The sequence below is a fragment of the Equus caballus genome, chromosome 12, assembly GCF_041296265.1.
Source record: "Equus caballus isolate H_3958 breed thoroughbred chromosome 12, TB-T2T, whole genome shotgun sequence".
Taxonomy (NCBI): Eukaryota; Metazoa; Chordata; class Mammalia; order Perissodactyla; family Equidae; genus Equus; species Equus caballus.
Window position 1 is genome coordinate 37,748,042 of NC_091695.1, and position 15,992 is coordinate 37,764,033.

At 57.3% G+C, this 15,992-nt stretch overlaps 1 protein-coding gene across 11 annotated transcripts in view; it reads left to right on the forward strand.

Moving 5' to 3' along the window:
- Positions 1-14,585, forward strand: part of CD6 (CD6 molecule) — a 41,990-nt gene extending 27,405 nt beyond the window's left edge. The window contains exons 2-13 of one of the 11 annotated variants that reach the window (XM_023654142.2): positions 1,638-1,706; positions 2,534-2,884; positions 3,692-4,003; positions 4,745-5,050; positions 6,213-6,278; positions 8,623-8,763; positions 9,084-9,182; positions 10,261-10,383; positions 12,031-12,102; positions 12,303-12,557; positions 12,845-12,949; positions 13,488-14,585. In XM_023654142.2, coding sequence (XP_023509910.1) covers positions 1,638-1,706; positions 2,534-2,884; positions 3,692-4,003; positions 4,745-5,050; positions 6,213-6,278; positions 8,623-8,763; positions 9,084-9,182; positions 10,261-10,383; positions 12,031-12,102; positions 12,303-12,557; positions 12,845-12,949; positions 13,488-13,549 — 1,961 coding nt within the window. In that variant the 3' untranslated portion in view covers positions 13,550-14,585. The remainder of the gene's footprint in view (positions 1-1,637; positions 1,707-2,533; positions 2,885-3,691; positions 4,004-4,744; positions 5,051-6,212; positions 6,279-8,622; positions 8,764-9,083; positions 9,183-10,260; positions 10,384-12,030; positions 12,103-12,302; positions 12,558-12,844; positions 12,950-13,487) is intronic. The other 10 variants (XM_023654143.2, XM_023654146.2, XM_070228767.1 and 7 more) reach the window with 10 other exon arrangements.
- The last annotated feature ends 1,407 nt before the right edge of the window (positions 14,586-15,992 follow it).

Below are 15,992 nucleotides of genomic sequence, written 5' to 3' on the forward strand. Positions count from 1 at the left end.
TGCAGGGGTGTGCGCACACGCGTGTGTGCTCATCTGGGTGTGAGTCCGTAGAAGGTTCTCAGACTAGGCTGAGAATGTGCAGCAGCCATGCCCGAGTCTGCAGCCCCTGGATCTGTCGGGCCAGGCCAGGCCAGGCTGCGGCAACGAGTCCATCCCCAAATCTACATGGCTTAACAATGAAGATTCACTTCTTACGTAAGATTAGAGTTAGGTCAACATCCCTCTCCATCGTGTAGTTGCCTCTGGTACCCAGGGCCTCTGATGCGGCTACAGCAGAGAAGAAAGAGATGGAGGAGCCTCATGCCTCTTCCCTACCTTGTGGGCACTCACCCTTCTGCCTAGATGTCAAGGGCCCCAGTCTAAGCGCAGGAGAGACCCAGAAACGTAGAGGAGCTCCTTTGGGAGTCCCTGCACAGCCTCCCTTTGTGCTTCTGCAAACCAGAATGTCCTCGCCCATGAGAGGAGCGATGACCTTCAGATGAGGGACGTGTCCTGCCCATGGGATCTCACTGAGAGGAAGCAGAGAGAATAAACCCCACAGCTTCACTCTCCTCCCTCCCTCCTGTCTCTGCTGGGGCTCCCCATTGGCTGAGCTGAACAGAAGCCAAAGGGCCCAGGAAGATGCTGATTTAGTCCAAACAGGTAGGCCTCCCAAGGCTAAGTGGACAGAAGCTCTGGAGGGACAAATGGACACTATCTGGTATAGGCAATCGATTTTTTTTTTAATGCTTTTTGGTAAGGAAGATTGGCCCTGAGCTAACATCTGTTGCCGATCTTCCTGTTTTTTTTTTTTCTCCCCAAAGCCCCAGTACATAATTGGATATCCTAGTTGTAAGTCATTCTAGTTCTTCTATGTGGGCATGGCTTGATGAGCGGTGTGTGGGTCCACGTCTGGGATCTGAACCAGTGAACCTCAGGCCACCAAAGCAGAGCACGTGAACTTAACCCCTCAGCCACGAGGCTGACCCCACATTTCATTTCTATTCTTTGAGTCTCCCTTTCCTAATTCGTAAAAAAAAAGGATGCTAATACCGACCTCACTATGTGGTTGGAAGTCAACGGAATAATACACGCAACGACCTGGCATATAATCGTCCTTAGGCAAATGTTATTTTCTCAGTGTCTAAAAGCATTTTTTAGTCCAATGGCTCCCAGCCCAGGATGCGCCAAGTACCCTAAAGTCTGGTATGAATTTCTCAAACAAATGTTCTTAACAAAACTGTTTTTCCCATTTTTGAGCTTCTTCTGTGTGTCAGGTATTTTGCAGGTATTGTCTCCGTTCTCCCCACCATACTTTCCTAAGTGTTATTGCCATCAGTGCTCTGGTGCAGAGAGGTTAGGAATCCATCCACAATCACTCAGCCAGTAAGTTGGCCTGGTCCCAAAGCCCACAGTCATTCTTCCGGCTCTACTCTGATTTCTGAGGATGGGTGTACAATTAATAGATGAAGTGGGGGATTCTGCAACTCCAAAGCTTGAGAATTTCCCTATGCACCCAAGGTCCAGCACGGTGTCTTTCCAAAAGCCCCATATAGCCACAGCAGGCTCCAGACAGTGCCCCCTGCCCTTCAAGGGACCTCTGTGCCCTCCATGCCTCAGCTCACTCACCCACCTCGGCTGTTGCTGGTCAATTGCAGGTGACCCGTCTCCAACTCCATCTGGCCTGCCCAACACCAGCAGTGCACAGAGCCAGACCTTGGAGCCAGGTGAGCAAATAATCTTTCTGGGGTCTGCGGTCAGCTTTCTGAGACCAAGCAGGTGGTGGCCCGCAGTGATCGGAAAGGGAAACGGACTTTTAGGGTACCAGGGAGGCTCCCTAACTTCAGACAACACTTCTCCTTGCTGACCCAATGCCTGAACCCCCACCACTAAACTCACTTTGAGATCTTAGAACCTCTGTCTTTGAGAGGCCACTGATAAAAAGTCACATACACGTGGACCAGATATTTAGTGAGCCTTTTATGGAGATTTGTTGAGAACAAGCCAAGGAACTCTTGGTCGAGGTGGCAGGGTTCCACCAGGTGGGTCCTTAATGAACTCAACTGATAGGTGTTAAGGACCTGCTCTGTGCAAAGACGTGGGCCAGCACCGGGGATGCAATCCTGGGCAAAAATAGGCAAGATTCCCCAAGGAGGGGCTCTGAACCCAGAACTCAGTCCTTCTATCACGCAACGGTGCCCTGGAGACAAGGGCAAGAGAGGAGGGTGTGTGGGGACTAGACAGGTGGTTCTCTGTCCCCCGAGAACTAACCCATCCTAATCTCTAGTCACCCTCAGCCCCACCTTCTCCTAACGCTAAGGAGAACCAGAGAGTCAGGCCTCATAGGGGGCTCGGGGATGCAGTAGCCCAGCCCCATCTTTCAGACTGGAAGTCTGAGGCCCAGAGCCGGGTAGGGCGGTAGGGTTTGGTCCCAGGTCACGCAGCACGTCAGTGGTGGAGCCCCTGGCAGCTACCCGCCCCCACCCCCATCCTCATCCCTGGGGCGTTCAGAGGCCGCATCCACCGAGGGCTCAGCTCAGTCTCGCGCTTCCAGGGGCGCTGCTCCGGGTCCGCCTGGCGAACGGGAGCAGCCGCTGCAGCGGGACGGTGGAGGTGAGGCTCGGGGCGGCCTGGGAGCCCGTGTGCGGGGCGCCCTGGGACCGGCGCGCCGCCGAGGCCGTGTGCCGCGCGCTGGGCTGCGGCCGCCCGGGCGCGACCGTGCAGCCCGCAACGCTCCCCCCGGAGCTGCCGCCAGGTCCCGCCGCGGGCAACGCCAGCGGGGCCCCGAACGCCACGCAGGCCCCGGCGCCCGCCGTCCTGTGCAACGGCACCGAGTGGAGGCTTTGCGAGGTGGTGGAGGGAGCGTGCAGCAGAGACGCGAGGCCGGCCCAGGTCACCTGCTCAGGTACGAGGGGACCGCCAGGCGCCCGCCCTGCCTGCCACCACCTCCCTCCGCCCCGCCCCCATCTCGGTCTTTCAGCCACTGCCTCTCCCTTCTGTCCCCAGCCCTGGACACTGGACCCAAACTTCACCTTCCGGACTTCCCCTCCGCCCCACCCCCAACACAAACACAGCTGGTTCCCACACTCCGGGACCTCAGTATCTTATCATTTCCAGAGCTGAGCATTTTCTCAGACCTGGCCTCCAGATCCTTCCCCCTAGTTGATCTTCAGTTCGCCCACTTGGTCCCCAGCCCGACCCCTTACCCGGGTCTCTAGCCCTTACTTTATTGGTCTCGCCCGCCTCTAGCTTTGCACCTCTATGTCTGCCCCTACTCTCCATGTACGTAACAGGCCGGGTTCCCAGGGTCCCTTGGCGTTGCAACCCAGCCCCAAGGCCTACTCTTTAAGCCCCGCCCACAAAGTGTCTAGCTCCACCCACTAGTCTGCAGCCTCGCCTACCTAGTCTGCGGCCCCAGAGGATGCCCCAGTCCCACCCTCCAAGTCACTAACCCCTCCCACCGGCTCCACAGCCCCGCCCATAAGGCATCCAGCCCTGCTTCCGGGTCTAGCTCTGAACAGTCCACCTCCTCTGTCCAGCAGGTACCCAGCCCGAACAGGGTTCCCCAGTCCTGCCCATTGGGTTACCAGCCCCTCCCACTGGGTTCACAGCCCTGCCCACGACTACCCTGCCCAGACCTGACCACCCTCTCCCCCCTCCCTTCCTCGCCCTCTTCCCCTTACCCACAAACCCCTTCCTCTCTCACCCCCAGAGAACCCTGAGCTGCGGTTAGTGGACGGTGGCAGCCCGTGTGCGGGCCGCGTGGAGATGCTGGAGGATGGCCAATGGGGTTCGGTGTGCGACGACACGTGGGACCTGGAGGATGCCCACGTGGTGTGCCGGCAACTAAGCTGCGGCTGGGCTATCCAGGCCCTGCCTGGCCTGCACTTTGCCCCTGGCCAAGGACCCATCCACCGGGACCAGGTGAACTGCTCCGGGGCCGAGAGTTACCTGCAGGACTGCCCGGGGCAGCCAGGACACGGCTACTGTGGCCACAAGGAGGATGCTGGCGTGGTGTGCTCAGGTCAGTGGGCTACCCTGCTGGAGCCCATCCTCCAGCAACGTTCACTGTAGGCCTACTGGGCACCAGGCCTGGAGGCAGTGCTGGAGTGATGGTCCCTGCCCATGCAAGGGCGTCGTCCAGGAGGGAAGACGAGACCCAGACAGACAAGATCCAGGCAGAGAGCAATCAATGCCCTAAGACAGGAAGCTGGGTGGAGTAGAGAGGCAGCAGGCAATCCCCAGCCGGAGGGATAAGCTGCCCACCCTCCGGAGTAGGTGACATTGGAGATGAGGCTCTTCCTCAGTGGGGGTTGGTCACCTGGTTCAGAGCAGTAAGGAGATGGAGGCAGGAGGCCCCTGAGGAGGCTGTTCAAAGGCCAGGGAAGGCAGGAAGCTCCAGTCCAGCCAGTTCTTCTCTTTCATGTGCACGGGAATCGGGGCGGGGGGGAGACTTGTTAAATATAATTCTGATTCAGTGCCTCTGGGACAGGGCTCAAGCTTCTGAATTTCTGACAAGTTCCCGGGTGACACTGATTTTGCTGGTCCGCGGACCACACTTTGAGTAGCAAGGATGTAGAGTACGGCAGCAGAGTCGGCCAGAGCAGACGGGGCAGATGAGAGGGGGATGCAGATGCGAGAGGGAGAGTACACAAGAGCTGGAGACCTATTGGCTGTGGGGCGTTTGCCTTTGTGGGTCTGGGCCGGTGGGGATTTGGGCCCAAAGGATCCTGACCTGACTCTGCACCGCCCCCCTCCCCCGCAGAGCACCAGTCCTGGCGCCTGACCGGGGGCACTGACTCCTGCGAGGGGCAGGTGGAGGTCCACTTCCGCGGGGTCTGGAACACAGTGTGTGACAGTGAGTGGTACTCAGAGGAGGCCACAGTGCTCTGCCGGGCCTTGGGCTGTGGGACCGCGGCGGCCAGAGTGCCCAAGGGGCTGCCTCACTCGCTGTCGGGCAGGATGTACTACTCGTGCGAGGGCACGGAGCCCACCCTCTCCGACTGTTTCTGGCGGTTCAACAACTCCAACCTCTGCAGGCAGTCGCAGGCAGCCAGGGTCCTCTGCTCAGGTATCCCCGTGCCGCGCCCCACCCCCTGCAATTTGGACCAGGAATTCCACCTGAATCCATAGCCTAAGAACTTGCAGCCCAAGGACCACAGCTTGGACTAGATCGGGAATGGCAAATACTGGCATTCGAGAGCCCATTGCCCCTACTATGCTAATAAGTCAGGACATCCTTCTCCACAGATCCCCGACTCAGCCCCAGAGGCACGAATCAAATATTTATTAAGGCATTATTATATGCTAAGCAGTAGGTCTCTGTTGACTGGAAGGGGCTCAGGAGATGAAACCAACTTGCCATCCCAGGGCCAATCATCACAGCAAAAATAACGTTAAGAGACACTAATAATACCAGTGACGGGGTCCGGAGCCCTGATAGTGTGCCAGGCATTGTCAAGCCCTCGGTGTGTCATTTCAGCGAAGCCTTACATCCATTCTGTGAACTGGGTTCTACCGTATTTCACCAAATCTAAGATGGCATTGCTGTATCCACCATTATTCCCATATCAAGGACAAAAGTGTTGCCAAAATTAACTCTTGACATGTCATCCATTATAATGATGGATGCCGTTGCCCCGATTTCAGCGGTGCTCGAATGGGAGAAAGCCAGCGCCTTAGAATTAACGTGGTGCTGGCATCTCTGTGAGGTTCAGACACGTGGCTGTGAATTCCGGCTCTGCCGTTTGCCAGCGCCGGGCTTCAGTCTGGACAATATGCAGATGCTGATTCTAGCCGCTTCACGGGGTGGCTGGGAAATCAGATACTTTCCACCGAGGGACTTTGTAAGCTCCATCCCCTACCTGTCAAATGGTTATGATTAATGGTGATAATATCGGCTTCCCACCCCCTGAGGCTGCTGTGAAGAGCAAACCCAAGACTGAATGGAAAAGGGATTCACGGTCTGCGGCAGATTGTACAGAAGGAAGGGACAATGCTTTTACCAGCCCCTTATTCCAACCAAAGTACCCTTCCCAGCATTTAATCCATGAACTCCTCCTTATTTTGGCGCTGGGAGGGCAGATTGCCTTAGCTGTGGGCCCCCATGGGAACACCCTCCTCCCCCCAGTTCCAGGTCACTTGTCTGTCTTGTTCAGTTTCTGGCACGAGGCCAGGCACACAGTAGGTGCTTGGTCATACGTGCCAAGTGAGTGAGCACTGCTTTCTGACAGGTTCCCGGAGTTTGCTCAATCTGTCTTCTTCTGAGGCCCCTACGAGTGTTCAGCCGCTCACTGTAGGTGAGTGTCACTGGGGGTGCGGTTTCTCAGAGGGGCAGGTGCGTGCGTGCCTGTGTGCATGCGTATGTCCGTGTGTGTGCGTGTACGTGCGTGTGTGCATGTGTGCCTGAAAGGGACCTGTTGGTATGTCCCCCATCTCCCTCCTCCAGCCGACTCACTTACTTCCCCCGCCCTCTCTGGGCACTTTGCGTGCCTCCTGCCTCCCCTCTTGCCATGTCATCTCCACAGCTCCCTGAATCCTGACACTTCGTGGACAGGAGTCCGCTCCTCACTCTCCTGTGGTCTCCTGTAGGGCAGGAGGATAGAGCTGGCAAGAGCTAGAGCTGGTCGGACTCCAGCCAGGTGGTGGGGATGCCGAGGGTAACAGCCCGTGGGTTTATAATGTTCAGACACTGGCTCAGAGCTTCCCAGTCATTATTTCCCACCCTGTAATCCTCCCGTAGCCCCATGGGGGAGGTCTTGTTACAACCTTCACATAGGGGAAGGAGTTCTGGCTAGAGGGTGAAGTGGCGGCCCGCGGGGGTTGGCCAGAATTCGCACCCAAGGCTTGGAACTCCAGATCCATGCTCGGTCTTTCGGCCGGCTGGGTGTAGGTCGGCCAGCTTCAGTGCAGACTCCTGGGGCTCCGGTCCCAGCTGTGCCCCTCCCCAGCTGTGTAATGTTGGGCTATTCTTAACCTCTCTGAGCCTCAATCCCTTGACTATAAAAGATAAAAACTCTCTCCTGGCGTTGCTGTGTGTCTCCAGTGAATTAATTTTTTTTTTTTTAAAGATTTTATTTTTTCCTTTTTCTCCCCAAAGCCCCCCGGTACATAGTTGTGTATTCTTCGTTGTGGGTTCTTCTAGTTGTGGCATGTGGGACGCTGCCTCAGCGTGGTCCGATGAGCAGTGCCATGTCCGCGCCCAGGATTCGAACTGACGAAACACTGGGCCGCCTGCAGCGGAGCGCGCGAACTTAACCACTTGGCCATGGGGCCAGCCCCTCCAGTGAATTAATTTTTATAAAATATTTTGTAAGAATAACTGGTGCCCGGGGGCCGGCCCGGTGGCGCAGCAGTTAAGCGTGCATGTTCCGCTTCTGTGGCCTGGGGTTCACCAGTTCGGATCCCAGGTGCAGACATGGCACCACTTGGCAAGCCATGCTGTGGTAGGCATCCCACATATAAAGTAGAGGAAGATGGGTACGGATGTTAGCTCAGGGCCAGTCTTCTTCAGCAAAAAGAGGAAGATCGGCAGCAGTTAGCTCAGGGCTAATCTTCCTCAAAAAAAAAAAAAAAGAATAACTGATGCCCAGACAGTGCTTACTAGTGTACTGGATCATTTAGTCCAGACGTAGAGCCTCTTAGCAGCCCCGGGACACCCACAGGGGCCGGCCTGGATTCATGGGTCCCCCCTTAGCCCCCAGAGCCCAGCCTCCCCATTGCACGGCTTCCTTCTGCTAAAGCCAGTTCCCACTCTGGCCCCGATCTCCCAGGGGGAGCAGACACTGCCCCCAGCCAGGGGGTCAGTTCGACCTCATCCCCCAGCGCCTGGTGGTGGTGAAGCTACCCTTCATCCAGCCCTGTGGTCTGCACATCCAGGCCTTATGCCCTGATCGGGAGGTGTTTCCTGTGTCTCTAAGGTTGAGGGCTCCAAGCTCTTGCCCCATCGCAGCCTCTTTCCATTCTCCTGCAGTGGGTTCTTTTAAGCAGGGGTGAGGCCTGAGAGGCAGGGGCAGGCAGGAAGTCACACCAGAGCTGCAGAGCTGGGAGGTGCGGAATCGCAGCCCTCACCCCTGCCCTCAGAGTGCACGTCTGGTAGGAAGGATGCGTCTGGGGCCCAGAAAGGAGAGCTAGCTCTCCTGAAGGTCTGTTCGCTGCCAGGGGTGGCACAGAGTCACCTTCTCTGGGAAGCCAGCCTTGGTCTTCATAGAGAATTAGGCGCCCCTCGTAGGGCCTCATGCCCCCCAGGTCCCTGTCCCTACCTCCATCACAGCAGGCATATCACCATATTGGATTGAGTTGACTCCATCTCCGCACTAGACAGAGACCCTCAAGATGTGTGATGCTGTTGTTGTGTTTGTTTCCCCAGGGCCTAGTGTCTGGCACACAGTGGGCGCTCAATAATTGTTGAGCAGAGAGAGATCCCTGTGGGCTGGTGGCCCGGAGAAAGTTTCATTCAGTCAATTAATCATTCAATATGCATTTCTTAAACATCTACTGTATACCAGGCAAAGGAAGGGACGGGGAGGAAAGGTCCAAAAGGGAAGTGAGTCAGCTGCAGAGAGGATGGAGAGGAGAGAACAAGGGCAAGGAGAAGTCTATGTCCATTCCTCGTTCTCCCTGATTTGGGGTTCTTGCTTCCAGAATCTTCTGTGATGGTGAACACAGAGGACTGGGAATCTCGGGAGCTAATGCTCCTCATCCTCTGCATCGTTCTGGGAGTTCTCCTTCTTGGCTCATTCATCACCATAGCCTTCATCTTCTTGAAAGTTAAAGGAAAATATGGTAGGTGCAGAGTTCTGGGAGCCACGGGGAAGGTCCAGGGATGGGAAAAAGCAGGCCCTGAGGTGTGGCTCTCCCAGGGGGACCCGAGCAAGCATGGCAGTAATCCAGCTGTGGCCAGCCAGCCCTGGCTCTGGGGAGTACCTCCCGATGGGAAGGATTTTCCCAGCATGCCCAGCAGAAGTGGTCCATGGGAGGACCAGTCTATTGTGTGTATGTTTGGGAAGGGGGTTGAGGAGGGAGATGTCTCAATGGGAAAAGTACCAGGTAGACCAGGAGAGGGCAAAAAATGCCTTGTAGAATCTCTGCGTCTCCTCCCTCAGCCCTCCCCGTTATGGCGAACCATGAGCATCTACCCACCACCACCCCAGCCGGGATCAATAGTTATCAAGATGTCCCCGTCACCATCTCCACCAAAGAAGGTAGGACATCACCCATCCCGGGGGTGGGGAGGGCTGGGGAGGACACGCAGGTGATATTTTCTCGAGGTGATGGGGCTTGTTTAAGTCAAAGGACGGCCCCCGCTGGAGATGAGATTGGCCACTCCACAACCACTCGTGGCTGTGGGACCTTGAGCATGTCAGGTCTCAGTCTGGGCCTTGATAACCTTCCAGTGCATCATTCTAGGCCTCTAGGCCTTCGAGTTCTGGACCCATACAGGCCCAGGGCACTGTGGATCTTGGCTGTCACTGGGAAGCCCCACTCTGCTAATTGGCCAGTAGGTTTGTGGCACCATCTGCTCTTTCAACGACGTGCTCCTCGGACCCCCTGCCGAGCCCCTTCAAGACTTTCCTGGAACATAATTTTATTTCGTATTTTCTGAAAGAAAAAAAATTGGATCAGTCCATCATCTTTTATGACATACGGATTTACACCTCTTGAAAGTCTTGTAAAGGAGTTCAGGTTTAATCATGGTGCACAATGAATATATTAAATCACCTTTATTTGAAAGCGTTCAATGACACAAAAACCAATACAGAGCAGCCAAATATTACAAATATTCTCTGCGCACCGTATCCATCTAGCTGAGAAGAGAATATGAATGCAGAACCTGGTGCAAGTTAGGCACAGAGCATTCACTCACTGAGTTGATGGCCTAGAGGTTCAGAGCCACATGGCCTGCTCCTCTGGGCAAGGTGAAAACCTCTTTGTGCCTCAGTTTCCTCAGCTGTAAAGTGGGTATAACAACGTACCTCTTCATAGATCTGTTAGGAAAATTAAATGAGATAATATTTATAAACGTTAGACTAGTGCCTGGCATGTAGTTTAACACACACTGTGTGAGTGTATGTTAAATAAATAAATGTTATTTAATTCCCCATGTTGGAGATGGGTCGGGGGAGCTTGGAAAACCCAGGCCAGATGGCCTTGTACAGGATGGGCTGCCTGGCGCTCTTCCTGCCACTGTCTGCGGTCCCCGCCATCCATGCACTCTGCCGTCTCTCTCTGCGCCTCTCTGCCCACCTCTTTGCCACGTGCCCCACTCTGTTCTCTCCCCAGTTCCCAATCTGCCCGTCCAGGTCCAGAACCCGCCCCCCGAGGACTCGGACTCCAGCTTGGACTCAGACTATGAACCCTATGACTTCAGCGCCCAGCCTCCCGTGGCCCTGACTACCTTCTACAGTGAGTGCCTGGGCCCGGGCTCCCAAGGGCCCCCCTGCCCGGACCTGGGAGAGGAGGTGGAAGTCCCCTCGTTATTACCCGCTAGATTGACTGTAAATGGTCCTCACTGAAGTTTTCAACGTGCTTTGCCACCCTGGAGACATCTCGATGTCTCGAGGCAATTCCACACCGACCTCCTTCTCTCCCATGTTCATCTCTGGCTGCTTAGTGTTTTAAGACCAGTTCTCGACATCCACCTAAAGATGGCTGGGTCTGTGTAAGACACAAGGGAGTCCAGGCGGGAGACACAGATGGCTTCCCGCATACTCACGCCCCTTCTGTGTCCCCTGCTGCCCCATCAACCTCACCATCCCCCCCGCCCCTCTACTGTGAGCCCTGCTTGCCCTTCTTAGCCCGCTTTTCCAGCTCTTCTCTGCCCGCTGGGGATGGGAGGAGGAAAGACAGTGCTTAAGGCAGGGCCCATGCAATGCCGGGGGGGTGGGTGAGAGTGCAAAATCCCACACCTATCGTGGAATCCCCTGGGAGCTTCTCCAAAATTCCTGAGTCCCACGTGGGACCCACCATATAAGTTAGAATTTGGCTGCGTGTGACAGAGACCCCCAAATGACAGTGTCCTGAGAACCCGGAGGGGGCCCAGGCTCCTTCTTCCTTGCTGCTCTGCAGTGCCTGAGATGCTGCCCTCATCGAACGGCTCACTCCCACGTGCACATCCTAGTTGGCGGGAAGGGAAGGGAAGGGAAGGGAAGGAAAGGAAAGGGGCATGTGCTCTACTCTCCAAGGCAGGATGCGGGAGGTGCTCACCCAGCTCCCACTCCCGTTCTGCCAACCAGAACTTATGCCCACCAGCTGCCCGAGAACCAGGGAGATAAAGCCTCTGTCCTGGGTAGCCGTGTGTTCCGATAAAGGCCGGAGGGTCTTCTACGACGGGAGGGGAGAGTGCATGTCAGGGCCAGCTAGCCATCTCTGCCCTGCCTGCTGAATCAGGGCCTCTGGGTGGGACACTGATGACTCCACTTCTTCTGGTCCACGGACCAGCATGTGGGAGCCTCCAGGATGAGGGGTCCTTAGAACCTGGGATTCTGAGCCTAGGCGTGGAAGATGCAGGACAGAGAGTCCAACATCCTACGACATTGAGACTCAGAGTCAGTGGCACCAGGGTCGACAGCCCTGCCTCCAAGATTTCAGACACTCAAGCCCCTAAGACCCTATGAATCGACATCTCTCTGATTCTGAAATGAGGGTCCCACACAGCCTGGGACGCCGATTCAGACCCTCTGGCTTCTGCTCTGGGAAGGCTCCTCGAAGGGGCAGTGTCAGCCCTTTTTCTGCCCAGGAGAGAAGCCAGGATGCTCCATATTTCCTTAAGAAGCAGGAGGGGCAGCTGGGGGCCGTGGGGGCAGGACACTAGGCTCTCTGGCCAGAAGCAGCCTGTCCCCATGCTGGTTTCAGATTGCAGTTCAGGGCCTGCATGGACCAGGACGGGGGCCTGGATCTGATGGGACAGTCTAAGCCCCCAGTCTCCTTGGGGCTGTCCTCCTGCCCTGTTCAGCCTCACCTCAGGGGCACCCTCCCGAGCCCCGAGGCATGCCAGCCCCTCCTCCAGGCTCCCAGGACAAGGAGGTTGACCTTTCACCCCTCCCCATCTAGACTCCCAGCGGCACCGGCCCACAGATGAGGAGATCCAGCAGAGCAGGTTCCAGATGCCCCCCTTGGAGGAAGGTGAGTCGGGCTGGGGGTGAGGGGGGTGCCAGCCCTGCCTCCAGACTTCACCGCCCAGCTCACCTTGAAAAGCACCGACAGCAACCCCCCTCCTGGCTTTGACAGTTCCTGTTGGCAGTAAATTCTTTCTCGAGTCTAACTGAAAGCCCTCTTGCTTCATTGCTTCCTCCGACCTCACTGTTCTCCCTTTCTTGGCCCAGGACTTGAAGAGATGCATGCCTCCCAGGTCCCCCCTGCCAACTCTGGACACTGCATCGCCGACGCCCCCTCCCTGGGCCCTCAGCACCACCCGAGGACCAAGAGTGGGTCCAGCACATCCTCGGGGGAGGGCTACTGCAATAACCCCAGCGGCAGGCTGCCTCTGTGGAACCCTCAGGCGTTTTCTGCAGAGAAGACCCCCTTCCTGGAGCCGCCCCCCAACTTGGAGCTGGCGGGCTCCCAGACTACTTTTTCGGGTAAGTTGGGCCCAGGAGGATTCTATGTGTCCCCAAAGTTCCCATCCTGTGGCCGGTCTGGCTGGAGGAAGCATAAAGCTGGGAGCCCTGAACCGGGCTGAGTTCAGGATTCTAGTCTCAGCCATTTGCTGTGTGACCTTTAATGAGTCTCCTCCCCTCTCTGGGCCTTCATTTCCTCATTGGTCAAGCTAGGGACTTAACTCTGCTGGGTCGTGAGGGCCTCCCAGCTCTAGCGGTGGGTGAACCGGCTGTCTCCTGGCAGAGGGTGATCAGCTCTGGGGTTTCAGCAGGGCGCTCGGCGGATGACAGCTCCAGCACCTCCTCCGGGGAGTGGTACCAGAACTTCCAGCCGCCGCCCCAGCCCCCTCCCAAGGAGCAGTTGGAGTATCCAGGTGCCAGTGGCTGGGGATGGGGTCTGGGGGTGGGGGGCAGAGAGGGACTGGAAAGTGGATGCGTGGGGGAGCTCTGGATCCACTGGATACGTCACCAAGGGGAAAAGAAGAGAGATAAAGAGATTTTGTATTTTAGCAAATAAGAATATGAGAAGGCAGGGAAAATGGATGTAGATGGGATGGAGAGGGATTCAAAGAGGATGCTTAGAGAGGAAGTGAGCTCCCCATTAGTGGAGGCATTCAAGCAGAGCAGCCAGATGGCCCCTTGGGGGAGATTGTGGTAGCAGAGGGGCCCCCAGCCCTCGCTTGTCCATCGCGTTCCGTGGCAGCAGCGTGGGGATGGCAGCCCTGAATTAGACAGAGGGGGCTCTGCCCTCCGGGCTGGCATCCTAGCCAGGGAGATGGTAGTGAGCCAGGTGATAAGATGGTTTCACACAGCATCACGGGGTGGGGGGCCCCAGACCCACTCAGTCTGTCCCCTGGGGCAGCAGGGGCGATGACTGGGCCTGTCACTGACCTGAGCCTCCCGGCCGCACAGCGCCCCCCAGTCCCCAGTCTGAATCCACCAGCGAAGACTACGATGACATCGGAGCAGCCTAGACGGGGCCCAGCGAGGCAGCGGGGAGCTCCCTCCCACTGGACTGCGCCTCTCCCACTCCCTTCTCCCACCCCATCCTCCCAGACGCCCCCCAGGGGCTGAGAGGCCTCCCCGGGAGAGAGGAAGCTCCACACGCTGTACGACCTCAGCCTCCATCCGTCAGACAGAACCTCCTGGCCCAGCCTCTGACCCCTGCCCCGCACAGCAGCCCCGAGGTGGAGGGGGCTGCCTCGGAGAAGGAGTGAGCTCCCTGTCTTAGGGACGAACAAGCCGAGTCTGGGCCACTTCTCAGCAGGCTGCAAGGAGGAGTCAGACTGGATGACCCCCGCAGCCCTTCTGACCCTCCCTTGGGCGTCTGGTGCTTTGATTCCCTGAGACTCAGAGAGCTCAGGGCCCAGAGGTACCACGAGGGGCAGAAATGCCCTGTGCTGCCAGTGCTGCCCGGGAGGCCCCGCCTGCAGAGGCTGACGCTGCTTTCGCTCTGACGGGGATGCTGGGGCTGAGAGTGGCCCACCAGCCGACCCCGGCTCTGCTCAGGTTGGTAACCACACCTGGGCAGGGAGTCCAGCCTCCCCAGGCACAGCCAGCCGACAGTGGGAGGGACGCTGCCCCTCCCCACCACCAAGGGCCTGGGGCCCGAGGCCAGCCTCACCTCTAGAGACCCTCGGAGCCCACCAGGGGCACAGCCCTGTTCTGCAGAGACTGCCCCTGGACCGCAGATCCTTATTCTGAGCTTCCTACGGTTTGCAAAGAGTGTCCCATCGAGGCCCCTCACAGACCCAGAATGGGGTCCAGTCCCTGTCGCGGCAGAAGCACAGCCATGTCTGCAGGAGGGGCCCAGAGTCTCCACTAGGCCCCGAGTCCCCATCCGCCTGCTTGGGTCCGTGGGAGCCTCCCAGCCAAGCACGTGAAGATGCCATGTTGCACCTGGAGGCGGAAACCTGTCCAGGCCGCCTCCGGAGAGAGGCCCAGGGCTCAGGGCCAGCTTCCGGTGTCCTGTTCTCAGCATCCAGGGATTAAACTAATTGCTGAATGAAACCAGGCGTGGAGTGATGAGTCCTTGAACCCGCAGAGCCCAGGCTGCGCGTGTGTGCATGTGCGTGAGTGTCTGTGTGTGTGTTGAGGGGGCGGGCGGTGCATCTATCCATCGAGGTGGAAAGGTTTGGGGAAACTGGAAAACCTACCGTGGTCTGGCACTGGGAAAATGCTGGGGATGCAGAGACAAGAAGATGCAGGCCTGCCCTCCTGGAGGAGGTGGATGCCAAGACGGATGCAGTGAGCTGAGCGCACACGGGCCAGGGTTCTGCACTGACTGAGTCTGACCTGGGCCTCCAGAAGCTTCCGGGGCAGGGTGATTCCAGGCGATCTTACGCTCAGAGCTGCCCAGCAAAAGAATTGACCCCAGGCCCAGGAGGAGTAGGAGATGAGGCTGGCGGATGTGGACGGGACTCATCCACAGGCTGGCACGTTGTCCAGCCGCAGTGGCCAGTGCCCGGCCATGCCAGGTCTCCTGGCCTGGGAGTCAGGTTTCCTTTCAGCTGTGGGTCCTGCCCCGCGGGGCTGAGCAGGGCCTGCTTTCTGTTCACCTGTCCCAGAAAAAGCTGGCACTCCCCAGGGGCAACCGTCACAGGATGTGGTTGCCGCTATGATGGGGCCCCCTCCTCGGGGCCCTCTGAACCCTCCCAGCCCATGGGGGATTCCTAGGGGAGGAGCCAGCGCTGGAGTAGGTGGGGACAGACTCCCAGGGCAGTTTGTGAAAGCCTTTTTAGTCAGACAGCCTAGATTCGAATCCCGGCTCTACCGCATCCCGGCTGTGCGGCCTCCCGCAAGCTGCTCAACGTCTCTGAGCCTTTGACGTAAAGTTTGTCTGTAAAGTGCACAAGGCAGTATAGGCATCACATAGGTGGTAGCAAGGGTTAGAGGCTTGGCCATAAATGTCCCGTCTCATTGGTAGATTGACCCATAGAGGTGAGAGATCTCCTTAAAAGGAGAAAGGAGAGGAACAGAGAAAACAGCAGTTCATGGGGTCTTGGGGCTGGGGGAGGCGTGGAGAACGTCTTGTCCGTCCCACTTTCATTTTACAGATGAGGGCGCTGAGGCCTGGAGGGGAAAGGACTGGTTCAAGGTCACTCAGAGAGTTAACAGCCGAGTCACAATCCGCCCCCCTCCCCCTGGGGCTCGGACAGGGAGATGGTGACATCCTCTGAGCTGTTCCTCCTTTCTCTCCACAGCCACTTCCCGCATCCCTGGCCCCTCCCCCAGGGGACTTTCTGAGGGCTGGTGTCCAGAACCACAAGCCCCTTGTCTGAGCAGAGAAGGCCTCCTGGGGAGGGCATGCCTGAGATGGGTCGTAAAGGATGAGTAGGAGTTGGCTATGGGAGTGGAGCGGGAAGGGCATTGCACATTGATGGAAAGGCATGAGCAAAGACAGTAAGAAACTGATGG